Source organism: Cyrtonyx montezumae, unplaced genomic scaffold (assembly GCF_038088225.1).
Source record: "Cyrtonyx montezumae isolate F1298 unplaced genomic scaffold, pur_monq_1.0 scaffold_8, whole genome shotgun sequence".
Classification (NCBI taxonomy): Eukaryota; Metazoa; Chordata; class Aves; order Galliformes; family Odontophoridae; genus Cyrtonyx; species Cyrtonyx montezumae.
Genome location: NW_027072089.1, coordinates 10,888,890 through 10,916,400, shown reverse-complemented (window position 1 = coordinate 10,916,400; position 27,511 = coordinate 10,888,890). Strand labels below are relative to the sequence as shown.

The window sequence follows — 27,511 nt, the reverse complement described above, 5'->3', positions numbered from 1 at the left end:
AGAGGGAAGGCAGCACTGCTGCCTCCAAGGGAGTGCCGCCAGTGAGTCGCCCTGCAGGCAGCCAGCGGGGTGCAGAGCTCACAGACCCGGTCTCCTTGGGGGAAAACGCACTTTTTTAAACTGGCTCTGAAGTCACCAAGCGTGACATCCAACCTTCAGCAGGGAGGTGGTCCCTGCTTGCCCCTGCTCCTCCAACACCAAGTGCTTGCAGCATGACCATAAGGAGCGACCTCCTTCATGAGCCAGTGATGCGCGCAGCCATGCTGACGCAGCAGAGCAGTCAGCACCGAGCTGCTATGCTGCCCGCCATGAGGCCTGAGCTCAGCCAGCCCACCTCCCCAAAGCCAATGCACCCGAGGCATCGGTGACATTCATGTTTGTGGAAAGGGAAGAATGACGCTTCAGATGTTCGCAACACTGTCACGCAAGCACCGCTGTGCTGGTTTGCTCACATCCTTTTAGGAAAGCACACAGTCAGTAAGGAGACATTTATTCCATTATTTCTGTTTTCAAATTTTTTGGTACAAAGTTTATTTTCAGAAGTTCCCACGTGATCCTTTCTTCTACCAGCTCCGCTTGGGATTTTTCTACCTCTGATTTATTTTCTTTATCTGATGAAACGAAAGCAGTAATTGCTACAGAAAGCAATAATGGTAATATTACAAATATTTTACAGCAGCATCCATTCATCTCTTTGCCTCAAAAAAATAACAAAAATAAACCCGAAGACACAATCCGTAGTGCCTCAGAGGCTTCGGTTTGTAACACCAAGCAGTGTGCTGCGTTCCCATGTGTAAGTTGTACAAGTCCAGCACAACCTTCCAAGTTTGTGCAGAGCCTGATAAATAAGACACAGAAATATCAGTTACATTATACTGTTTCTAAGAACTTTTACTCTGTAAAATGTTTGGTCACTCAAAGCTATAAGCTTAATCACGTATCAAAGAACACAGGCGATAAAGCCCATCTTACTAGAACATATAGTATTAAGCCAAACAAAATATAAGAGGACAAAATCTAGTGGTCACTGAAGCCTCTTCCAAAAAGGTCTAAAACAGAATGTTTCTGTCATGTATCAGAATAAAAATGTATTAAAATTTGATCTTTTTTTGTTGTTTTTTTTTCTTTTTTACAAGCTGTCTTTCAATCAGTCTTCTATTTACAGTGCAGAACTTCTGCCAACTGCAGTAGTTTAACTTTGGCACAACACTAAGTTCCAATCCTTTTCAGTATTCAAGTCCTGTGTGTGTCCAAATATTTTCTTGGTTTTCACGAAAGATTAGGCCCATTCACAGTTAACCAGTTATCTTGAACAAGATTTGCTTCCCCTTCACCACACTGGGCAGCTACAAAGGAAAGACACTGTAAGCTATTGCATCACTCGTAAGAAACTCTTAATTCTAAACGATAATCATAGTGTTGCTTCCTTTAACAACATCACGTACACCAGACAGATCACACAGACTGCTACATACTGGACACCTTCTAAAAACCTTGCTGGTCGTTAGTGAATCGTCTTCCTCATATTCAAATACGTAACAATGCATTAACTTAATTTCATTTCACATGTCAAACAGGACATTTAAATATATTGCAATGTATCATAGAAAATTGCAAAGCTCCATCATTTCTGTAAACGAGATTGACACCTGTTAACTCTCCTGTGCACATGAAGAGCAGTACCTAGTGCCACATTTTCTATACAATATAAAGCCTTCCCGGGTCGGGCAACTCATTTTTAGTGCATTTCTGTACAAACTGTAAGCATACATGCAGATAACCAACTACACCAAACTGGAAATGCTTCTGCAAGCTGGAACTGGAGGCATGGGGAACATTTCAAAACCGCAGCGGAGCTCCTGTGGTTGGTTGGTTGGTATCACAAATGAAGACAACTTGAATCTTCCATCATTCCGGCACATTCTTTACAGCGAGTTTCATCATCGATACCTAGCACTGAGTAAGTGTCAGGAAATGCTTTGCTCAGTGGACACGCGAATCGTACGAGTTGTAACACATTTTAAGATACACATCATCCAATGTTCACGCAGTAACGTTCTCTCTAAAAAACTTCAGAAAACCCCCGGACCGTATTTATGCCACAGCTGTATAACCGAGGCTCAATTACTTCATCCACCACCGCTGCCACCTGCTCTAGAGTAACAACCAAAACCAAACCAAGGCCTCACACCTCCCAACGAGCACCTGGTGGGGAGCAGAGGACAAGGAAAGCCTAACAGGACACGAGGCCCAGTGCCGCCAGCCATGCTCCGAGGTGAGGATGCATCTCACACAACTGCCGATGGCTCTGACTCCAGCGTCTGTGAGCCACGTGGAACACTCCGTGAGTTGAGGGCGCAGTTCATCCGATGCCCTCAGGCAGTCAGGAGGAGCTGCTGACGTGCACTCCTCAGCTATACTGATTAGGGACTGCGGCATCTTGCTCAAGTGCACACGTGGACATACAATCAGACAAATCCCAGCTTAATTCGTGAAAAGTGCTATGGGATCCTCAGTTACCACTCAGCATTTTAAAACACTGCGTTACGCCATTTTTAAAATGAGTATCCACTGAAAAAATGCAGACGCTCTTCACTGCAGAAGGAAAAAAACCCTAAAGCTCAGACTGTAAAACTTGAGAATACTGTCTCTAACCTGTGCCACTGCTTCAAAATCTCCCTTTTCAAAAGAGAGATAACAATACAGAAATTCAAGCTATTGAGCACGCACAAGTAGTTACTGAAATGTTCACCTTCCGCTACAGCTTTCATTTCCTATCTCATTTTAATACATCACAAACTTTAAGCCACTTGACCCAACAAGTTTGTGTCATGCCATGTACCAACCTACTCATCCCCAGGATATCAAAAGCCTGATGGAGAACGCAAGCGCAACGCAGCACTGCTCAGGTAGGGAGCTGAGCCCTGCGCTTGCCTTTCCCATCTGTAACTCACTTACATGACCATCCCAGGCACTGTGAATACCTCTCAACAGTTTTACTGTTCTCCCATCAATACTAGCTTTTCATTACTACTAAATGCAGGTGGAATTATCTTCCAATAAATAATAAATTAAATCAAAGAAAGCAACTATATTTCACTGCGCTCTACATTTGTGTGTACTCAGGTAAGGGCAGGGATATTTAATACTACACAATCTTAACAATGATCTTCTCTCCTTGGGAGATATGAATATAGACAGAGAGGAGGAGGTGGCCGAGGATGCAAATTGGGACCATCATATCTACAGAAGCAAACACTGAGATCCAATTTGAATACACAGTACTCCATTAAGTGCAAAAGGGAAAATACTCCTGACCTTAAACTACAGCTTAGTACTCAGCAGCCAGAGACCAGTTGTCAGAGTTACTGCTGTGCTCTCATTTCAGAGGAAAATGGAGAAGGAGGAGGATAATGTCTGCATGCTGGGGCTTTTTGGCCTTTGGGACTGCACAGTGCTGTGAACTGCTTTGCATGGGCTTCAGAAATCCTTTCTCTGCTGTGCAGAAAAGGGAGTGTATTTGCCTGCCTCAGTTCCTTGGTGAGCAGGAAGAAAAACAGGCTTTTGCCTGAAGTCAGCAAATCATGCATTAGAAAAATTATTTCATGCTGTGTGTGGATTCTGCATGAGTTTCCTTCCTGTGGATCAAAGTTACAGATAGAAACAATGCTGCATATAACGGTGTGGGAAAGAAGGAAGTTTTAAAACCACTACTGGGCAAAGCTGAAAAATGGAATGGCCCAATTTACTAAGGTGTATTAGAGATAATCCAGTAAATCCTAATCACGAGGTGCTAGATGCCTTTCTTTCGCTTACAAATCAAAGCAGAGATTTCTTCATGCTAAACAGGAGAGGCTGCAACACTTGTTCTGTCAGAACAGCAAGAGTAACATTTGTTTTGCTCATCAAGTCCTAGGGAGGTCATTTCTGCAGGGCACGCAACGGGCAGTCTCTTCAAGATTCTGCATTCTCCCTTTGCATGCCATACAAGCACTCCCTCAGTTCACTCATAGCGAGGGGGAGTAACTCTGACTTGCTTTTTACAAATCACGCCAATCTTGGGGTTATTAAGAGGTTGACACTGGGAACTCAGCACTCCTTGGACAGAACTGTGCTTTTCATTGTACTCAGAAGCAAGAGCAGAACATGCTGTGAAGCACCATAAGGGACAGTGAATGGCTCACCAGTTGTGACACTGCTTGCTTGCTTTCAGCCCTTCTCCCTCTCAATTCTAGCAAAGGATCACCTTCATCCTCGGTTAACTGAATTCCAGGGACAGCACTAACTGTCTAGCATCACTCTGTAACATCAGGTACTCTTGGCAGAGACAGCAGATGAAAGTTCAGCTTTATCCCCAGAAGAAATGATGCTCATGTCAATTCAGGAAGAGAATGAGGATGTGCTGTATCCCCTCAACAATTCCTATTTCTATGACTATGCAGTACGCTTGGGGCACCACGGTAAGGAGCACAGCCGCCGAAGATGAGATGAGATGAATCCAGACTGACCACAGTTACCAGCAGTTTTGAGCTCCAACCAGTCACGACCACAAGTTACAGACAAAGCAGTCCATCCTGCCAGCCACCAGCTCGCTGACAGCTCTTTCCAGTGCTTTTCTCGTCATTTCAGATGCAGGAGGCCTCTGGAAGGTGTTTCCCTCTCTCCCACAGTACACAGTGCAAATACATACATGCTGTAAACATGAAATAAACTGGTAATTAATGGATTGTTCTTTTCAAACAAAACAGATTATAAGCAATAGTAAGTGCATACAACTGATGTTTTCAAGTCTGAACTCACCCAGATTCTTCTCATCCTTGGCACAACCGAAAGGTCTACAATGTGAATCTAGCCCAGAGAAAATATGGGTACCCCGCATTTCTCATTATCCAACCCAAAGCTCCTTTAATTCAGATTTGTATTCTGCAGTGGGGTCTCAATAGGCTGCAAATACTGTTAAAACCACTGGAATACAAGGAACTATAATGTTTACAGCATTTGAAAATCCAGATCAGTACACATCAGCCATCCTCTCTGACCATTTTACGGAAAGAAGACATCCAGTCCAACTATATTTAGTCTGATAAACAACGCATTTCCTCTTCCTGCGTTTTTCAGATCAGATGTGCTGAGGCCTACCATTATAGCTGAGTGTAATTAACAGAATACTGCCAAAATGGAAGATTTCCCAGTTTAATCACATCATTAACTTAGATCCTTATTTTTCCCATCTTCTAAAGGAGGTTCAATGTAATGATAACCTACATAAGTCTCTGCTGACAAAACTGGAGATGATTAGACAGGTTTCTCGGGTGTTTTGGGGGGGAAAGAAAATCAATTCTGGCTTGTCCTTAAGATTTAAGGCAACTCCAGATTTTGCTTGCTAAAAGCACATTCCCAAGAAGTTTAAGGATTTGCCTTAAGTTTTTCATACATTTAACACCACCGTCTCTTTCCCTGCTTCCCAACCACCTTGTAGCAGCCCATGCTGGACAGCCCAGATCCTGATCTCTCTTACATGACCTTGCACCTGGAGTCACAGCACTCCAGAGAAACACTGCCAACAGAGTTCTGCTTCTCTCCCACCCTACAGTGGAGCTGAGGGATTCTAGGCTAGTCCTCACAGCGATGAGCATCAAGAGATAAAGGCATCACGCCGCTGCCTGCTCTGTGCCTTGGTTTCACTGACCCGAGTCTTGGATGCCAAGGAACAGTCTGATAACCAAAAAGCTGTGTCACACACATCAGTATTTCTAGCCATCTCAGAAGGTCAGAAAAAGGTTTTCAAGCGGAACACCATCTTGCAATTCAGGCAGCCCGTTCAATCACAGAGCAGAAAGGCGGCTACAAGTGTCCAGGGAGGAAGGTGAATCATGTACGTTAACTATGCTTTTTTTTTTTTTCTGTCAGACATTATTCCCTTTCTTTTTTTTCACCCAGGTTTCACTCACGATCTGACATGAGAAACAGATCTAACATTAACTCCTCTGCTTTGGAAAATCCACTGAAAGCATTTCCTTGGTCTTTGGACAGTCAGTTATCACAGTAAGGAAGAAAGAGTAATTACTGGAGACGTGGAAGTATCAGGGCACATTTTCTCCACACTAATCTGTCTCTTGTAGGTCAAAAGATGCAAATGCCTGCACAGAAGATGTTGGCAGAGGTGTAAAGAGAGGTTGCTAAGACAGTTCCTGTTAGTGCCCATGTAAAGCAGACAATGCTGGTGACAGCAGCTCCAACTCATCTTCCATCTTTGTCATCTAAATATAGCTTACCACTAAAAAACACAGACAGACAGCATCCAGAACACAAACTACCCTTCTTGGAATACCAGTTTTCTATGATGTCAGATACCTGCACAACCTGACTTTCATGAATTTGGTCCGTTATTTTTAAGTTGGTTATGCTACTGCTTCATTGCTTGACATCAAATGGCTTTTTATATACATATATATATATATAAAGCCATACTGTACACACACGTAAACACTTAAACTTGAGATGCGGGAGCTCCCTATCAGATTAGACTACTTCTGCAGTTCAGTTCAGGTAGATGAAACCACTTCTACAAATGAGTGTTCACCCATCAGCCTGAAGAACAGCTAGCATACTGGTGAGCTCAATTCAATAGGATGAATTTTAGGCTAAACTTGCACACGAAACATCCAACTGAGCTATCGCTAACCAACAGCTAAACACTGGTTTATCATTTTTAAGCACCTAAAAGGCATATAACTTCATCTTGTTTGAAAATTAAAAAGCAGGCCATTGCCACCGCGAACTTGAAAACCTGTCTTACTAGCACCTGAAAACACTTTTCATCTCTGTATCTGTGTATTCAAACAGAACCCTAAGCAATGCTGAATTACTTTTAGGCAGTTTCCACCTCGTGTTTACCTTAAAATACAGTGTAAGATTTCAAGAAATTATTCGTGTTTGTTAGAAACAGGCACCATTTCTAACCATTTTCCAAGAAAGTAAAGAATGCACAAGCTAAAAATGTACGTTACTATCAACTGCATCAAGTCTGCCAGGCATTTAAATTAAACTGATATGAGATACACTGATTAAATTTAACGAAAAGCATCTTCTAGCATTAAACTCATTCAGTTAGCTCGTAATTATCAGCAAGAAACATTTCAACACAAGTTCTGTAAACCCAAAACACTCTGAGGATACACAAAAGGTGCCAATATCACCTCATTTTCTTAAACCAAGCAATCCTCACCCCTATGTTCATTGATTCCTTTGTCACACTTTTCCCCTTCTCTTTTGATTTGATTTCTTTCCATAAGAAATAAACCCAGGCCTTGAAACCTTTCAGGTGAAGTGATGTTTGCAAAAAAGACATCTTAGGTTTTTGCATTTTCCTCCTTTGCGTGCAGGTAACGTTCTCCTACAACATCAAAAAATGTGTCTGTGGTTTGTTTGTTTTTTGGAATTAAATAACATAAGGCAATTAAATACTGAGAAGCAGTCATGTGAATGATGAACCTTCCCATTGGTCACTTGGAAGAGGAGGAGCTGAACTGGTGCTAATTCATAACCCCACGTGCTCAGCTAGGCCCGAGGACGTCCATCTCTGCTAGCAAGGAAGCAAATATCTGTTGCCTGCGCAGACAGCATCTTGCCCATGTTCCTTCAGGTGCAACGAAGATGCTAAGCAGGTGCTTGCAGAAGCTGAAGGCCGTGAAAAATCGTTTGGCTCTTCACCGTAACATCAAACCGAATTCATGGGTTTTTGGTTCCCAGATTCCAAACTGCACGTCAATCTGATTTTGAAAGTTTACGCTTAACATGTCGTGGGGGTTCCCAAGTATCACTATCATCTGTTTCCTCTTCATCCTCCTGATCCTCCAGCGTTTCATCTTCTTCCTCGTTCTCCTCAAACAGCTCTATTCCGAGTTCTAATCTTCTTTGCCTTTCTGCAAACCACTCTCTGACCTGCTCATACCCCATGTGAGATTTAGCTACAAGTTCATCAAGGTCTTGCTCATTAAGGAATTTGTGCTTCATATAGTAGTCCTTCAGGATTGCTGTTCCAGTTTTGAATTTTATGACAGACACACCTCGGTCCCAGCAATTTAACCTCTTGCTTCCCCGAGGCCTCCCTCGAGGCCTTCCTCTTCCCCTCCCCTTGGGTCTTCCTCTCCCTCTCTTCCTTGCAAAGCCTTGGCCATTCAGACTGCTCGCACTGGCACTCTGGTAATAATAATACCACTTCAACCCCCCATTTTTCCAGGCATAGCGAGTATCTCCAAACCAACTCACAATTTCTGACCTTGGGAGCCCCGTTTCTTCTGCCAGCTTGTTATATTCTTGTGGAGATGGCCACTGAGTACGGACAAAGGAACTTTTAAGTATGTGCAACTGCTCTGGTGACTTTTTGCCTATTTTGCTTGAAGCAGAGCCTCCGGATTTTGATCCTGCTGCTCCATCTCCCACAGATGTCTCTCCAGCCTCTTCTTTTGAGCTGCTGGCATTGCTCTCATTCACCTCAGCTCCCTCCTCCTTTAAGACATTACATTTTCTTCTTTCTGTAAACCAGGCATCAATCTCTCTCCTGGTAAGTTTGGTTTGGGCCCTTAACCTATTCATCTCTTCATCAGTAAGGACGGGATTATTAAGAAAACTTGCTTGGAGGACTTGCAACTGCTCAGCAGTCTTCTCCTTGAATTTCTGTGGGGTGAAGTCAGGAAACGCGCTCCATGATGACTTGTTCTGTGGAGCAACTCCTGTTGGGGACTCATTCGTTTCATCACTTGAATCAATAACAATGGTGGCACATGAGTCACTGTTGAGATGAATCCCATGGTTATTCTTTGAGTTTCTCTGATTGTAGCGTGTATCGCTGAACCACTTTTTGATCTCTCCCTTTGTCAGGCCTGTTATTTTCATAAGTCTACTAATTTCTGAATCCTGAGGAAACTGGTTTTTAAGGTAGCTGACCTTCAATTCTGCCAGCTGCTCCTTTGTTTTTTTTGCTCGCATGCCAAAGGATTCGGGATTCATTAGTGCAGTTTCATTTTTGATAGGATGAGGGGCCGGAACAGCAGCGACTTGTTTGGTTTCTGCAATAGGCTGAGCAGCATGAATCTGACTCTTCTGTAACTGGGTTTGGTTTGGGACTCCTGCTACAGTCAAAGCTATGGGGGCTGTGACAGGTAACGTATTTGCACCTGCAACTTGAGTGAGAACAAGTCCCGGCTGACCAACTATTTGGCACGTCTGTAAAATTGAAGGTAAACCATTGCTGGCAGCGGAAATGTGAGCTGGAATAACGGTAATTGTCTGCGGCACGGTATGCACCGTGCCATTAAATTGTTTCCTCCTTGCTTCCTCCACTTCCTCTGGCGTCCAGCTCACACCATGTTTCAGACGTTGGGCAGAAAACCAGATTTTAATCTGTTCCTCTGTGTACTTAGCCTGAGTGGAAAGAACAGTGATCTCCGACATGGTTGGATACGGGAATTTGTTATAGGTGTTGAGCAAAAGAGGATTGTTGTCCAATGCAGTATTATAGGTTGGAATGCTGTTTACAGGTATCAGGACTTTGGGGATCAGATTTGAGTTCTGCGGAGCTGTAACAGCTGTTATAACCTGTGCCACCCCAGGCTGAATCACTGGGGTCACAACTGTACTAGCTACATCGGCCGCGCTGCAAACAACCGAGCGGCTCACTTTGGACTCAGAAACTGCCGGCGGTGGGTTTTCTACTACTTCTTCAGAGTTTGGCTCATTTTCCTTTCCCTTCTCTTCTCCAGGAATGTCATCGACCACACTGTGGAAAACAGCAATGCGTTTAGTCTCGGTTTTGTTTTTCATCATTTTCATAATAGGAGTTTTGCTAATGGAGATCCCCGAGGAGGGGGCCTCCGAAGGGTCAGCCTGCTCGGCGTTTTCTTCTCTAACAAAACTCCCATCAAAAGTGAGATCGTTCACTGTTTGTTCAAAGATTGTCTGATTATTACGTTTCACCATGGTCAATTTAAAATTCTCCTCTCCAGGGTGGTACTTCAAATTATGTTCTGAGAGAGCATCATATCTTTTGGTAAGAAAATTACATTCTACACAAACATAGGATGAATTTAATACTACATTGGGATGTTCTGAATCCACATGGAAAGTAAACATATTGAGATCCGGAGTCTGAAAACTACAGTATTTACACTCATAACCACCTTCTACTTTATTTGTATTTTTCTGATTGTCTGAATCCACATTCTCATGGACATCCTCTTCGCTTGTTATGCTCTCTGCTGTAGGATTATTATCTGCAGGTGCGACTACAGGTGGTCCTTCCTCCAAGTCTGATACCATTTCCAGATCCGGATCTTGCTCATTGGCTAAGACCATGCACGGTGTTGTTGATTTTCGTTTACTTGCCATGCCTGTTAGGTGAAAGTGATACTGACTGCTCAGATACAGACTTAGCTTCAAGCTCTTCTTGATTAATAATAATGGCTTTTGGTGCTTCAAGTCAATTCCTGTAACATCTCAACATTTATCCCATTAGCAGCTTTTCTTTTGTAGTGCAATCAGATTAAAAAGAGACAGTTGAGGATGAAATGTTGAGACACTGTTTTAAAGTCCACATCCACCACCTGCAGCAAAGAAGAGACAGTAGAATTAGTTCAATTTAAAGAGTATCTTATATTTTGATAAAAAGCACAACCTTAATTCAACCCTTCTGTGTTCAATATGCCAATCAGTGTTCACCTCTGAAATCAGCAGATCCATTCCAAGAAGGGAGCAATCCTCAAAGCTAAGGTAAGAAAGACAAATTCCAACTCACTTAGTACAGGCTGAACGTTATGCCATGAACTTAATGAAAGGCGTTAAGACAAAGAACAGTATAGAAAAGGTTATCTCCTGTTTCCTTACATCATTTTGGCAGTCTTAACCTTGCACTGCTTTGTCTAGGCTACGACATTCAGTTTCAGCTGCAATGGAAGCTCAAGTCCTTCCTGTCACAAACTCAACCCCAGCATGACATCTCTGCGATGGTCCTGTCTGCTATGCCCGAGGGTGTGAAGGCTCCTAGAAAAGGCACATTTAGCATATTTTTCTACTGCATTATGTATGTACATGTATGCATGCTCTGGGTCTTTTCTCCCACATTTGAAAGCAGGCAAAACAATGCCCTCTCAAGGCACTCCAACAGACAAGGATGACAGTTCTTTCTTCCCAGATCCCCAGATTTCATTCTCCAATTGAAGGCCAATCCCAGACCAATAAAAGTTGATTGTTAGCACGTGGCAATTAACTCCATTCTTTTCATGGCTTTGTGCATTAATGGGGACAAAACTGATCGTGCAAACTTCACCAGAGAAAAGGCATTAAAGAGTGACACAGTAGGCAGAAGCCAAAGAAAAGTATGTATTTTCAACTCAGAATTCCTAGTTCATTTCTAAGAAAAAACTACAGAAGTACAAACTAAATCTGAGGCCTACATCAATTCAGAGAATCAATATGTTCTTAAATAGCACAGAGGGGAGTGAGCTTTATCCCACCGGGACCACAACTAGTCTGCTGGAAATGATGCACCAACTACTGAAAAGGGTTATAAACTGTGTAACAGTTTTCTTCTTAAAATAAAATTACTGGTTTCTCATGCCAAAAATCCCATAGATCCATGAATTTTTAGATACAGGAACATCACCTGTTTCCCAAACATTGGCAATGCTCAAGTGCAAGAGGAAGATTCAAGGAGCTGTTTCAGAAGGTTTATAAAAGGAACAGCATGTAACAGGTTAAAAACAGAAAGCCATCTTTGCTCGTGACAAAATCTTAACAGAAGAGCAGAGTAAAAGGAAGACTGAAGTGAGAAGCGGAAAAATAACACCATTTCCACTCCAAACGCCATCTTTTATTTTGATTATGGGTACAGCAGAGGCTGTGGACAGGAAGGAAGATAAATAATTCTTAATATTTTTTTCTTATGGCCAAAGAAGCGTCCATCCACAGGTGTGACACAGTGCTGCTCTATAAGCTCTGTTTGAGCCTGTGCATCACCATGTTTTTCTGCAAAAATCCTCCCCTAGTATTTGTAAGTGATTCTCCACATCTATCTGTACTGCTTCTGTGCACAGCCTAGCACAATGGGCTCCTTATGCCAAGGGTATGGTTACACAGCATTAAGGGCACTGACAGTGCTGACAGATAAATCTTAGTTAATCATCATTCCAGGACTGTTAATTATTTCATAGCACTGGACTTGAAGAGTGCTCTTCTGCCACAAACTAATGCTGGCAATCTGGAAAACAGCACAGGTGCAGAAGGTATTTATTTTAATGTATATACAAAGTATGCATTGCAGGCCACCTCATTTATCTCTGCGGTGAGAAAACCAGGAAGCATAGCCAAATGGATCCATTTGTCTGCGTCCTCAGGGATGAGAGGTAGAGCACCATTAACTGCACTGCTTCTGTGTGGGGCCAGAGGGCTCCTCTCAAAAGGCAGACGACGGACAAAAGTGAACACTGAGCAATTCTCTTGGAGAAGAGCTGCATGGAATTACCTAATCCTTCTGCCATCTTAAGCACAATTTCAGAAATACCAGAAATACCAATTTCCAAAAGCTACTCAGAGCAGCCAGTAAAGCTGGCTGAAGTTGCAGTCTGGAAGGTGACTAAGATGCCTTGCAGCACCCATCCAGAAGGCAGAACACAGGATCCATTGATGTGGGGCTGCCTGCACAGGCACAGGAGCTTGCTGAGGGTCATGCCAGACTGCCCCAGAGCATGAGCGTAAGCAACGTGACCTCACACACAATGTTGCAGCATGCCTGTGATAAAGCCTGAGATAATAAATAAAAGCGAACCCAATCCAACAAATCAATAAGTGTTTCTCCCGTCTCCTCCTTTACCAAACAACATTCATGCTCCCTCCAAGTCCGCATGCAATTGGATCAGCTGTGTCCTTGCAGCTTAATGTCTGTAATGTAACCCTTTTGTTGCAGTTTGGTTTCTCTCACCATGCACAGGTTATCCCACTCCTCTGCTGTTTACTGAGCAGGAAACTGCTCCTATACTCTTCTCCCATCCTTGGAAGCACTCAAAGCAAGGCTGGATGGAGCTCTGAACAACCTGGCCTAGAGAGAGCTGCCCCTGCCTACAGGAGGGGCAGAACTCGAAGATCTTAAAGTCCCCTTCCGACCCAAACCGTTCCGTGATTCTCATTACGCTTTTTTTTAATTTTTTTCCTCGGGACATTGTGATTTTAAATTCCTGTATAAATAAGAGCTACAAAGAGCCACGACAGCATTCGCGAAGATCTCAGCAAAGCCAGATGTTTGCAACCTTTCAGGTCCTCTACAAACTGCACAGAAACCTCTGCTCCCTTGCACTGGATTACACCACCTGCAGCATACGGCTCCATGCGCTCTTTATCAGGGAATTACAAACACTCATGCTTGCTCAGAAACTCAAAACAATTATGCATCACCTTTGTGCTTAAGTTCCTCTAAAACATCCCTCCTGTACTGCTTACAGGAACTGTGTGACCCTGTCACGTATTTTGCCTTTGGCAGGGTTTGTGACTTCCCATTCCCTTAAGAGGGAATGAAAGTAAATTAATTGGCTTGGTGTGTGTAACTTGTTTTTGAGAAATGCACCTTTTTTCATACAAAAAACCCAAACACCTCTTGCTCCCAAGGTGCTTACAGATAGCTTTTTTTTTTCAGTATATTAACCCTGTACATTTCCGGGAACAAGAATTTCATTAACTGATGTCTCCTCATGTCTTCCTCCTCCGCTCATGCTCATTTAAGATTGGCCATTATGTTTGCTTGCCTCATGCCCATGCAGACCACCCCTCAGCTTTCACAAGTCCTTGAAGACCATTGCTAATGGTCCAGAGGATACTCTGGCTTGACCCTTAAATACTTTAGGATCAAATACACGAGAGAATATTTTTAAGGTATTCTATTCCTGTTTGGTCTGCATTTTTATTTCTCAATACTGAAAGTACGTTGTGCAATTTGGTTTGTTCAGGGTTCACATCATGCCAAAATCTTTGGCCAGATGGCTTTATCCTCAGAGCTGCAGACAATGGCCCAATATCCAAGTGGAGATCTCTGATGAATGGTGGTCCTCAAGGGTTCATACCGGGACCAGCACTGTTTAACATCTTTATTAATGACACAGACAGTGGGATCAAGTGCATTGTCAGCAAGTCTGCGGATGATAGCAAACTAGGTGGCGTAGCTGATGGGACAGAAGGAAGGGCTGTCATCCCAAGGGACCAGGACAAGCTTGAAAGATGAGCTCTTGTGAATCCAAGTTTAAACAAGGCCAAGAGCAAAGCAGTATACCTGAATTAGAAGAGTCCCACACATCAGGATGAATGGATTGACAGCAGCTTTTGGTGTTCTGGCAGACAAAAAACACAGACGTGAGCTGACAATGTGTGCTTGCAGCCCAGAAAGCCAGTCGTGCTCCAGAGGCGGTGAAAGGCATTTTACAAAGGCATTTGTGACAACAAGAGGTAATGGTTGAAACTAAAAGAGAGTAGATTTAGATGAGATGTAAAGAAGAAACACTTCACTAAAAGGGTGATAAGGCACTGCCCAGAAAAGCTGTGGGTGCCCTATCCCTGGAGGCATTCCAGACCAGGTCGGACAGGCAACTGGGCAGCCTGACCAGAGGATTCCCACCAGGGGTTACAACAAGATGATCTTGAATGCCCGTTCCAATACAAACCATTCTATGACTCTTCAGTGGAAGAAGCTATAGGAAAACTTTCAATTAGTTGCACTTTATCTCTCAAGACAAAACACCGCTGCAACATCGCTTTCAAAATCTGGAGTAAAATTACATATAACTGACATTCCTAGCAAAACTAGTCCATCAAAGGTACTTTCCCTGATATAAATACATACATACATATATATACATACATATATATATAAAATGAGTGCAGGCACACATTTTTGAAGGTCCAGGAGCTTATATTTTATCTTTGATCTGGCAATTGCTCAGGACACAGCTCTTCAGAAATAGAACGCAGTTACTAACCCCAATTCATTAAGAATTTTATTAGGACAGACTTATTCTCCAGAGTGAAATTCAACACTTAAGACGTTGTCTCTGTAGCAGATCTGGATAAAGATTTACAGAAGCATTTTCTAAATGCAGGCAGAAACCTGTTGCCTCTTCGATAAGAGTTTGAGAAAGAAACGACATGGACAACAACAGAAAACTGAAGAAAAAGAACCCATTTCCAGGCCAAAATTATTACCCTTCCCTTCCTTTCAACCTCCGGACAAGAGAAGCTGATACAGCACAAAATAAATGAGGTTACAGAAGTGCTGTGTACACATGTTCAGGTTGTACACTTCACAAAAAGTCACGTTCCCTATTTGCTCTATGACACCTCTATCCAGAGCCAGTTTTTAGGACTGATCATGTTAAGAGCTACAGATCAAATCTGACACGTACTCAACAATCACAGGTGTATTGGTAAAGCAGCATCTTTAACATACAAGGTTTGTGCCTCTGCTCCTCAGGCACACAAGCAAGTACCTTCTGTTACTCACTCATTGTGGCAGCTCAACTTCACATAGGCAGGTCTTGATTTTTAGCCCCCCTACGGTATTTAATTCAAACTGTGAGCACTCAGTGCTTTTAACATCTCCGCAGGATCATTCTTTAAAGCATCAGACCTGAGAGTGCTGACATAAACGTTTGTCATATCCAACAAAATGGGAGCAGAGTGAGACTGATTTTTCTGCGTAGTTACGGCTGTTTTGTTTTGCTTGCCGTGCTGTTACGCTGAAAACAGAAAGAGGAAATAACATTACTGGCCTCAAAAGATTGCAGAATGCATTTTGGGTTGATTAAACGTTTAATTCAACCCCCAAAACGTTTGCTTCAGGTTCGCTTTTAAAAACTGTAACAGTTGAAATTGATTCGCTTTAGAAACTGTTTATAAAAGTTTCTCCTTAAAACATCAAAACAAAAGGTTTTGTTCTCTGGGGATCTCCTTCTTCAAAACGAAGCAATCTGGCACAGACACGATTTCACAAAATGTTCCTTTCAACTCAAATGTGCATTTGTTTTTTTTTCTTTCAGCTGAAGAATTTCTAGAGACCTCAGCTTTCCCAGGCCCTCGCCGAGCACTGGAAGTATGAGACTTTGCTTTCTCTTCCTGGAGCTCGTGTCCCCAGGCACCTTTCAGCTTGCTCCAGAGGAACTCAGCAGCCCCACAGATGGTCTCCTTCGCCAGATAGCCCGACTCATTCTCCCATCATCTCGTTGCTATACAGGAACCCCCACGCTGTTAGAGGTGACACAGCTAAGCACAGATTGTCTCCCTCTCCTCCCCCCCCTCCTCCACCAACTGGAACTAACTGTGCATGCCCTCATCACACTGGAAACCGGATTTCAGATCAGCTGCTATTTGCTTTCGCTATTATTTTCCCTTTGCTGTAGTGAAATGGAATCTCAACGGCAGTTAACAGGCTCAGGAGCTCTCTATCCCTATAAACAAGTGGGAGCAGATCTCAGGGCTTACTGGAGCCCAGTGCTTCTCCACCCGACACCAGGCCAGCAGCACTGATGGAAACAAATGCAGCAGTAGCTCAAGGTACCAATCTACACAGAGCAGGGGAACTCACTTAATGTGGGTGGTCTAAAGCAGCCTGCAAACGTTCAAGACAGGCACAAAAGTACTATGAAGGGCAGGTGACAAAATATTCTGTACATTTTACCTTGGTTACAAAAAGGGGTGATGCACTATGACTCATAATTCGCCCAAGTTTTCTTTTTCTCCCTCCTTCCCCTTCGCTCTCTGAAAACAGCAGAATACGTTTCTCAGACCTCAGGGCCAGAACCTTGCCAAATTTTGAGTTCCTATGTCAAATCCCTGAGGCACAGAGCTGTTCAGAATAAGATAGTGTCGTTTGTACACAGACTGCCTCTCTTCCCTCTCTTGCTTCCCTCTTCACTTTCTGCTCATTTTGCTCCTCAGCCTATTGAATGTTTCCCCCAAATTCAAAAGCAATAAAGAAGAAAAGCAGCCTTAAAGCAGAAACAAGCCAGAAATTCTCATGTCAAAGACTTTAAGAAACCAAAAACAAGGACTTGGAATGGACCCACCAGGAGATGCCAACATGCACTGCCACATACTCCATACATACACACAGACTTGAATACACCAGGATACAGATCCTGGATTTAACTAATTTGTAACAGATCCCAGAATATTTGATATAAAAGCATGAACCCAGAGCTTGCAGGAGCCAGCACTCTATGAACGGGAATAAGCACATACTCAGGGTGTCACTTGAAAAAAGAGATGCTACTGAACAAACTTAGCTCAGGACTCGCTGAGATAAAGACTTTAAGGCTGCTACAACTCCTCAGAGCCACGTGACCCCATGAGCTTTTGCTCATGCACCATTCTCACTATTCCTCCTGCATGCCCTGGCCCCACCTATGTCCTACTCCATGCCATCCTCAAAGGCTCCTACTTCACCTCAGCCATCACTTTATGAGAAGATCAAAGAGTGCAGCATACAGTTAAGCTCCTTTATTCATTTTGTCACATGCTTTGCTTCTCCTCTTGGAAGTCAAAAACGTGATTTTGGAGCTGATATATATATATAAAAAAATCACAATGAACTGCCAACAATCCCCTGGTCTGCTTCTGAAGAACAGCACTTCTGGGCACAGCCACGGCTGTTCCAGCATCTTGGTGCTGGCTAGGGAGTGCAGGCAGTTGCTGCAGAGGTCTTGGAGATGTACTGGGAACTCCAAAGGCATTTCAATTCTTGGAAGTTTTTAAAACTTGGCAAGACCCAGAAAAACCCTACCTAACTTCAAAGTTAACCTTGTTTTGTGCAGGAGGTCGGATTAGATGATGTCCAGAAGTGCCTTCTGTTCTGCCTTTTTCTGGCTTAACCCAGCAGGTGGCTGAGCACCACACAGTCATTCACTCACTTCCCCCCCCCAGAGCTTCTCAGTGGAAGAATTGAGAAAAACAAAGTAGAACCCATGGGCTGAGCTAAAACTATTTACTAAGATTGAGAAAAGGAAAAGGATTTTCCTAAAACCCAAATTCAGCATCATACCAGACACTCTGAAGATAACAATTCCATCTCAGCTGAAACTCAGACATCCCCCTAGGATCTGGAGATGTATCACCTTAGAACCAAAAGCAAGGAGGCCAGACTGAGCTGCCTGCATAAACACTCTCTGCCTGCCTCAACCACCTAATAAAACACCACTGGGTTCCATGCTAACCTTTGCAAAAAGCAAAGCATTTTTATTTGTAACAGTGACCCGACTCCATCGTCCTGCTGAGCACTGTTCTGTACTACTAAGATGCTCCTGCTGATTTCTGTGGGAGATAGCATCTTACTCTGTGTACTCACACAGTGGATAAACACTGTTTACTGCCAATGTGGCCAGTGACAAAAAGAGTAAAAGACATGGGAATGAAGAGCCTTCCAAGGATAATGAACTGAATAAAAAGCTGAATCTGGAAGTTTGGTCACCTGGGGAAATCAGAGAGAGAATGGTGTACTCAAGTTACCAGGAAGAAACAAAGGGTCTTAAGGAGCCAACACCCCTTCCAGGCTCTCTCCCCACATTCTGACCACAAACTTCACTTCCATTACTTAATTTCCCCTCTCTTAACTGCTTAGAGTTGGTGATCTCCACCTCCAATCTGGGAGACGCTGCCACAGGTAGCACAGGGCTGCACCTTTTCCTGTTATCCTGGAGTGTTATCCTGTCAGTGGTGTGAGCTGCTCTGGCAGGAGGAACCCAGGTGTCCTGGCAGGGAAGAGAGAAAGCAGACTGCAGAACACAGGCTACTTTATTTCACTGTCTGTCTGCCACTTCTGGTATAATCATGGAAAATTAGGACAACGGGACTTAAGTGAAAAGTATAAGCAGTGTTTTATTTAACTGCAAAGTGAATAGCTACAGGGTTTTGACATTAAGTTTAAACACAAAATTGGATTAGCTCTGTTTTAAAATATATAGGCAGTTTAAAGCTGCACAGATATCCTAGGGTCAAAATAATGTTCCGACTGATTTAAATGAGAATTGACAGAAGAATTTTATTTAAAATACCATATGTGCTAAGAAAAACAGACTTAGGAAGCAAGAGAAAACCTCAGAAGAATTGCATGCCACGAAGGATAGCGTTGGGGGCCAAGCAGGAAGAGAACAATCAGTACTACATTTAAGCATCCTATTATTTAGAGGAGGAAAATCAAAATCAGTTAATTAGAAACACTGTTAATTTATGCTAATGTTTCATGAATACACTGAACACATTCCCTCATAAGTAACACCTGGTTTATCAACATTAAAGCAGTCACCTGCCTTTCAGTGTGCTGATCACTGGCTGAAGTACTGTTCTAACTATAAACAAATCCATTTTTAATCAACGGAATAAATTAAAAAATGTAAAAAAAAACCAACAAAACAATTTGGTTAATACTTGTGTATGAATTAGTGGCAATCAAAGACTAACTACATAGAGAAAGCCATCCACTCTGGAGACAGTTGCACTGAGTGAAGATAGGAATTGCTTTCAGAACGAAAACAGAAGTTTCCACTCCCTCAAAACAGAAAAGCAGGACATTTTATTTTCTCTGCAAGCTCTCCAGGTAGAGTTTGAGCATGAGCTCCACTGGGGCTAAAACCTGAACAGACATGGATGCATCATCACAGAAACAATCAATGTCATCTCCTAAACGTAAGTAAGTATTCTATTTTGTCTCCTTTATGGGTTTTAAAAAGCTTGAATAAATGCATCCCTATGTATTCTCCATATTTACAGCAACTAATTAATCAGAGACATGTTATACTGCTTAGGTGAATTTTCAGTTAAATTTTAATTTCCAACCCAATGCAGTCTGGCATAAAGTAGGAGTGACAAGAACTAACAGTTATCTCAAAAACAAGATATGTGTAACTCACTGTTTTTTAAGAAAATGATGAAATGTAAAGATTAATAACGTGAGTAACTGAATGCTGAGCTAAAGGACTGATGAAATAACATCGTATCTATAGAATTTATCCCTCTGAGCAAACGTCTGCAAACTATCATGAAACCAAACAATGAGAAGCACGTGCTATTTATGAAAGACAGCAAAAGTACAAATGCAGTTTAAAACAAGAATGAATCATTTAGATCAGTGCTCCATACTTCCAGGTTTAAACTGAGGTCAAATCTCCCACATTAAACCATTTTGACTTCTACCAATTATTCCAATTCCACTTATTTTAAACGGTTTTGAATTAATTATTTTGTTAAATCATTTCCAGGGTAAGAAGAGGAAAAGAAAGACAGTAAAAGAGAGTCAGGGCAAACATGTCTGGTGTCATTATTAAATCAACCAACTCAAAAGAGTCCAGGATAAGACCAGGGTGTGGTGCTCAGAGAGAATGTTTATGAGAGTGTCCAAGTTTAGCATAAGAGAATAGGCAGGCCTGGAAAACCCACGGGAATCAAACGCATCTGTTGTTGTAGGCAGCCCCAGCAAAACGTTACTGGTTTGGTGGCCTGGGGCAAGATTCCCACCCCTACCCCCCAGCATCCCCTTCCTTTTTATTTTTCTGGAGGGCCAAGTACAATATTAGCTTGTCGGTTTCTTTTTGCCATCGTCAGGCTGAGGATGGGTGAGAATATTTTGTGTCTAGACTAATAAATGTTTGTAAGGGTTTTGCAAGACTGGTTTATGGGAACAGAATCCCCTTTTTGTTTTCTGCTGGAAAAAAGCAGCATTAAAAGCAAATGAGCGCCATCGTGCATTTGTTTTAAATTGCATATTACAGCACTGCTATTTTATGTGCAATCAATACATAATTTGGAAGAAAAATGCTTTTAAAATTCAGAGCTATCCCTGAGCAGCTAAGGTTCTCTTGGAAACTGAAGGAGGAGTCTGAAATTATTGTTCTTTTGTTTGCATCCCCCAGTGGGAAAGGCAGCACAACTCAAAACCACGGTGCTCTGAGGCAGCATGAATCATTAGGAATAAAGATCACCCCCTTCATTTATGCATCAGATATTAAAACTGAATCTAGGACAAAGGTAAACTAAAGAGGCCCTTCCTGCCTTCCCAAGCAGCTATCGGGTTAAATAAAATATCAAAGGGACTATACAAATCTTATGACTTCCTCTACTGAAATCACAAAACAAAGATGCTTAACGTTTTGCAAAACATGGCCTGTCTAGACCCCAATTACAAGCGTCAACTTAATCAGTGGAAATGACTGGGATACCCACAGGCCAAAACCTACATTTTCTTTTTGATATTTGTTTAGGAGGGCGGGGTATTTCGAAATGAAATGGCTGACCGCTTCTATTTCAACGCTTTGGGTGGAAATGAGCGAATCTTTCCACGCCAAACAGCACAGAGGAGCTGCCCTGGTGTCAGCGGGCGCCAGGCCCAGGCTCCCTCAGTGACCTGCCAGGCCCCAGCCCGCTCACAGCAACTTCACGAGGATCAGGCCCAGACATGGGTTACTCAGTCTTATAGATAAGGGGCAGCCTGACACCTTGCCCTCACAACTAGCTCGTGCCCATACGGGCATGGCCTAAAGCGCAATGGGAGAGCTGGCTGCTCTCGGTCAGTAAGCGCGTGTGGTCACAGCGTACGGTCACTTGCTCTGTCATCAGCCACACAAATACGAACGTCCTGGAAAGCTTTAGAGCATTCTCAAGGCAAATTTCAGTGCGTACCACAAGAGAAACCTTCTCCCTCTCTATATTTAAAATTATATATGTTTTTCTAAGGATGTACATACACACCTTTCCTCAGCATGTGTGGAAGGAGTAAATCTGTTTTACTTCAGTATTACTCTTTTCTCACACCTCTACACTCCTTCTCTCAGAAGGAAACAAACAACTAATATTAGCAGGGCCTGTTTTTCCCCTGGCAGAATTCAAGAACTAGAGAATTTAAAACAAACAAACAAACAAAAAAAACCTCTGACAAAAATCAAAGCTAAAATGTTAAAACACCTGTTTGATTTCACAATCCACAAACACCCGAAGTTGAAATCATCTTTTAACCATTAAAAAAAAGCCTCCTTTCATTATAAATCATTTCTGATCATAAAATCAAAAGCATTAGTTCTCTGCTCACCCACAGCCTCCTCCAACAAATTTAAATAAACCACATTAAGAAGTAAAATTTGCAAAACATTCATTAGATGGTAGGAGTAAAGTTGTGTGGGTTTGTATTGTACATACACAGAGACCTACAATGCCAGCAGGTACCTGGGATGGGCACCAGGTCCTCCCAGTGCCACAAGCACTGACCTTGTGCAGCGTGCCTTCCTCAGTCCCCATCCCCACTAAGAACCTCGTGGGAGAGAGCCCTAAGTTTCCAACACAATGAGGCTGGATGCACGTGGTGCTGAATGCTCTGAGAATTCCACCACCCAAGCTACAAATGTGTTTCGTCTTGCTGAGACTCCTGAGAAACAGAAACCCCTGAATTTTCATGCTTGCTTCATCCAAGCTCACTTTGCAACTGCTGCCAAGAGCTGAACTGCTGTACGACTCTGATCTGCACAACACCCGGCACAGCTCCTGCAGATGTTGCTGATGGAAGCTGACCTTTACATGAAAAAGCAGCATTTTCCTACTCTGAAAGTACTCTGAAGATAACTAGGAACCACAACTGCTTGAAGACACACACAGCTGTAACAGAGGTTTAACCCTCAGCCCTCTACTCCCCACGTACTAAGAACTGTTCCTGCTTGACTCCTTCCAAGTGTCTCTCTTTACCTTTTTAATAACCTGTGACATTCCTACATCTCGTTTTGTCCCACTGAGCAAAACGGAGCCCAACACTCATGCACAGCTCCATTAGGAGTTTTAAATTCAATGGCAAATTGACACACGAAGCACGTCTTTATGACACAGGGAGAAATACAATCATCACATCAATATCATGACCTGCTTACATTAACGTACCTCAGTTTATAGGAAAATCAAGCTTAGGCATCTCTACCAAGACAGCCTGGGACACCGCTAATACACATTTACCTCTTTAGTACCTAGCACCTTTGTAAGGTAAGCCAACATCAGAGCAATAACACCCCACACCTATAAAAAAAAATCACACCCTAAAACCTATCCCACGCGTGCCTAACACACAGCACTGATTACGAGCTGGCAGCTCATTCTGGCCCAACGTACATGGCTCTTAAGATGCCCTGAAAGATTCAGAGTGGGACACGTGGAGCTTTCACCACAACCACTGGAAAGTTCAACAGCTCCACTCTGTCCTTCTGCCCGTGGGTTGGATTTGGCGCTCAGGCCGCGCACAGAACATCGCTGGCTTTGCCAAAAAGCGAGGGCTGGTGTTACGCACGCCTCATCGCACAGCTCCGTCTGCGGCTGCTGAAACAAAGCTGTCAGCCTGAGGGCTGCTGGGAACCAGCTTCAGTCCCTTCACCCCCTGCTGGGATCAGTGGACAAGGAAGGTGAGACGCAGATTCCGAAATGCCACAGGGGAGGGCCAGGTGGCACAACGTGGACCTAAAATACCAACTGACTTTACTGAATGGATCCAGACACAGTTTGAAGCCTGTTCTTTGGCAGTACAACACACTGAACTCTTTTAGGCATGTGAGGCACAGCAGAGCTCAAAGTTCCACAGGATTTTTTTTTTGCACTGTTAAGTACTCTGTGATCTTCAGCATCACTCAAGAAGTAGCAGCAGCTTCAAAGTTCTTTATGCTTTTTCCTTCCAGCGTTTTCCCACCCAGCCACATCCGCTGCTCGTTCACTGGTCAGTGGTTCTCCTTGTTTTGGTGCTCGAGAATGACGCTGCCCCTTCCAGAACACAACAAAATAAAAACACCACCCTGCATCTCCATTCTCATTCCTTAAGAACATATTCTTCCACAGTGAGTTCTACTGAACTTTACAACAGTTACTGCAATCTCAAAGCACTGAAGGATAACAAGAGTGCCACACATCTCATCTCCCCACATGTGATGTCAGCAGATGTTTGCTCCGTTCAGACAGGCTTCCAAGGCTGGTTAGAAGAAATCCTGCTCTACGCAGTATGCTTCACGTCCCTGTGCTCTTGAAGGACATGAGAAAGCTGTGAGTGGGCATCGTGAAGTGCCTCCCAGAAAGACGCAGAACTGGAAAAGAACCGTCAGTTAAAGCCACGCGTAGGGCAGGACTACAAAATGCCATCTGGCAATAGGGTAAGGAAAGGCATCATCTTTGGCAGCTTCCATCTCCACAGAGAAAGAAACAACTGTTTATGCAGCAAAGTGGTTTGAACGCTTGGGAAGGTCCCCAACTAGCAGAAAAACAAAAAAAACCCCACACCACAAAAACAACCACAAACCACTCCAAAAACTGCCTTACGTGATGAGCTGGAAGACAGACAAAAGATTAGAATTAATAATAAAGAGACCGACAATGTAAGTAATGATGTCACTGGTGTAGACTGAAGAAAGAAGCATCCTGAATGCTCCATCTGACAACAGGAGAAAGTTAAGTCTCCTTCTCTGGAGATGTTCAAGACCCGCCTGGACGCCTACCTGTACAACCTGGGCTAGGGAGCTGCTCTGGCAGGGGGGTTGGACTTGATGAACTCCAGAGGTCCCTTCTAATCCCTACAATTCTGTGATTAATTAAAAACACAACAATGGATTCTTATGAGCATCTGTTCAGCAAAGGTGCTGACACTGACGTGCCCAGGGACAGATACATCACCTGAACACTGGAACCAACATTGCTGCCTGGCGAGGAGATGCTGAACACAAAAGAGAAGGGGAAACGGTACTGTAGTGACAAAGGCATCACTTGCTTGCATGCTGCTGACCACTCTGAGGCAAAACATCCTGGCAGTTGCAGATCAGTGACCTCACACCCAGAGCACAGCCGGACAGGGCACGCTGGCCATTAACGTGCAGCAGGGAACAGCACGTCCGGGCCCTCAGCACCCGACCAAAAACGCCTGGAGCCTCTTCTCCTTTGATGACCTCGACTGTTAGCATTTGTGACCTACACTCATTAAACAGATGCTGAAACGATCATTCTGTCAACTTTGCAACAGCCTCGTGATCTCTAAAACTAGAGAAACCAAATCCGTAATATAGAAACGCTGCATTTGGCACAGAGGAATTCTAAACTAGAGCTCAGATACGACAGAGAAATGGAAACTGAAGACTGAAATAAAGGTTATGCACGGCTTAGCTGCAAGCAGTTACGCCCTGATTGTGTTTATTACGTGCAAACAGAACAAAAACCAGTTTACACTGATTTAGGGTTCAGAAGTTACAGTTGCATAAGGATGGAAAAATTCTTACACTTGGGGAAAGCATCTGATTTAACAGAGTCATGTACCTTTGAAGTAAGACTTTTCTAAACCCAAAAGTCACATCCAACCAAAAAGCAGTAACTTCGTTTGCAATAACACGATGAAAACTTGAAGCAAATTTTAATCCTCTCCCTCAGGCCATAAGGAAACAAGAAGGGGAAACAGGGGAAAGCTGAAGGATGGCAAGGAGCCCAAGTGTAACACAAAGAAACAAGAAAAGCGTTTTGGGTACATCAGGAACAAAAGGATCCCAACATAGAGCAAAGCTGGCACTACTGAAATCCTTCAGCAGATTCAGGGGAAGTTTGCAGAAGGCAGAGCAGCTCAACAAGCAGCTCCAGCACTCTACAGTGATACGCTGGCACATGGGGATAGATACTGTCTGTTCCCATAACAGCCACCAGTGCTCAGTGACACCAGTTACGGCCAGACACCACAACATCAGGGAGGTGCCAGAGAAGAGGACCCGGAGAGCCCTAAGAAGCACTGAGAGCAGGGAAGCACCTCTCATAGGAGAGCTCCAGGTCAACGAAACGCATCAGGGACAGTCCTTCCCTTCATGCAGGGATGCTGCAAAAAGACAACAGCACAGGGCTTCTCAACCAAGCAAAGTTACACGAAGCCCTTGCCTGAAGTCAGTGGTAGATCACCTTGGCACAGCAAACAGCAGGAAAAAATGGGTTCTGTACGTGTTTGCGCTGGGTCAGAGCTGAGCACTGAGGGCAGCCCTACCATGTGCAGCACGCAGCTCCTTCCCAGAGCGGAGATGGGCATCTGCCAGCACCCACAGGTGTTGGTGCGCGAGAGCCCTCTGTGTGCACACACAACACAGCTGCTGGTAAAGGCCAACCACGCAGTACTCAAGAGTCCCTCTCACATTTCTGCCTTTCACGGGATCTTTGCGTTCACCCAACAACTTTCACTACAAGCTCCGCTTCTTTAAGCGTGCACTTGGACATCCCTGCTGCGCCGTTCTCCACCGCACAACGGGAGGCCTGGACCGCAGCTCGCACAGTTACAAAGCAAACCTCAGCCCGAGTTACAAAGCAAACTCCTCCACGGCGAAGCTCACAACAGAAGCACGGGCACCTGCCCGAGCGCCGGCTGCTGCAGGCACCACGTGCGGCTCCCGGAGCGGGTGCTGAGATGCAGCGCAGAGCGGGGCAGCGGGGCGGGCATCCTAGGAGCAGTCCCGAAACACCCAGCAGAAGCCCATCAGGCCGATTCGGGCTGGAAAATGAAAAGTTCTCCGCTCTCCTTTCCAGCTGACAACTCCGACGAATCCCCCTCCATCCCGAGGCAAAGTGACAGCGGCACGCGAGTTCGCGGCCGGGCAGGGGCAGCCCGCTGCGGGCTCCTCGCACAGCACACGCCCGCTCCATCCCCGCACGCTCCGGGCTGCGCGCTCCACCGGCAGACAAAGGGGAGGCGGCGGGCGGGGCCGGAACACCGCGCCCACCCCGCGAGCGGCAGCGGCCCCGCCGGGCCCGGCTCCCCCTGCCCGCCCCCGCGGGGCTGGAGCCGCCCTTTCCCCGGGGATGTGCCCGCCCTGCCCCGCTCCTACTCCTGCCCCTGCCCCGCCGGGCAGCGCCGTGCCCGTCCCCAGAGCAGGCGGGCACGCCCCCGGGTCACCTCCCGCCGCCCCGAGCCCCGTCTCCGCCGCCGGGATCGGCCGGGCCGTACCTGCCGCCGCCGCACCGCCTCAGCCCGCGCCGCCCGCCCGCCTCCTCCGCTCACGGCCGCGCCGCCATCTTGCGTCTCACAAACTACTGCACTTCTTTTGGGGCGGGGGGGCGGCGGCCGAGCCGGGAACTCCCAACGCCGCCCGGGCCCTCGCCTCGCCGCCGCCCGCGGCGCCCACTCGCATCCTCCCGGCGCCGGGATCGCTGCCCCGGGGCGGCCGCGCGGGGAGGACGGGCAGCGGCGGCCGTGCCTCTACCTCCCTCGCAGGGAGCGGGGGCGGAGCCGCTCGCCGCCCCGCCCGTCAGCGGCGGACACCCGGCGGAGGCCGGTCCGGGCCCGCGGCGGTGCCCGCCGACTTAGCGGCCCCGCTGTGCGCCTAGAGCTGCGGCTTGGACCTCTTCCTTCAGCGCCTCTTCAGCCGTCGCGGCCGCGTCGCTCGCGATCGCACAATACCACGGAGCTGAGAATTCGCTCTGAGACGCGCTCTTTCGCAGCGAAGTCACCGCCGCCGGC

The 27,511-nt window shown here is 44.9% G+C and overlaps 1 protein-coding gene across 5 annotated transcripts; it reads right to left on the bottom strand.

The window, feature by feature from the left end:
• Window positions 1-459: 459 nt before the first annotated feature.
• Window positions 460-27,083, bottom strand: ZHX1 (zinc fingers and homeoboxes 1). Of its 5 annotated transcripts, XM_065752788.1 has the most exons (4): window positions 26,999-27,083; window positions 8,272-10,604; window positions 4,509-4,693; window positions 460-1,346 (listed from the first exon to the last, which is right to left on the bottom strand). In XM_065752788.1, the coding sequence occupies exons 2-3, from the start codon at window positions 10,387-10,389 to the stop codon at window positions 4,541-4,543; spliced, it is 2,271 nt and encodes a 756-aa protein (XP_065608860.1). In that variant the 5' UTR covers window positions 10,390-10,604; window positions 26,999-27,083; the 3' UTR covers window positions 460-1,346; window positions 4,509-4,540. The 5 variants fall into 5 exon arrangements, with proteins under 5 accessions (XP_065608860.1, XP_065608859.1, XP_065608861.1 ...); XM_065752787.1 differs by lacking the exon at window positions 4,509-4,693 and having other exon boundaries at window positions 7,229-10,604; XM_065752789.1 differs by lacking the exon at window positions 4,509-4,693.
• Between the last annotated feature and the right edge of the window lie 428 nt (window positions 27,084-27,511).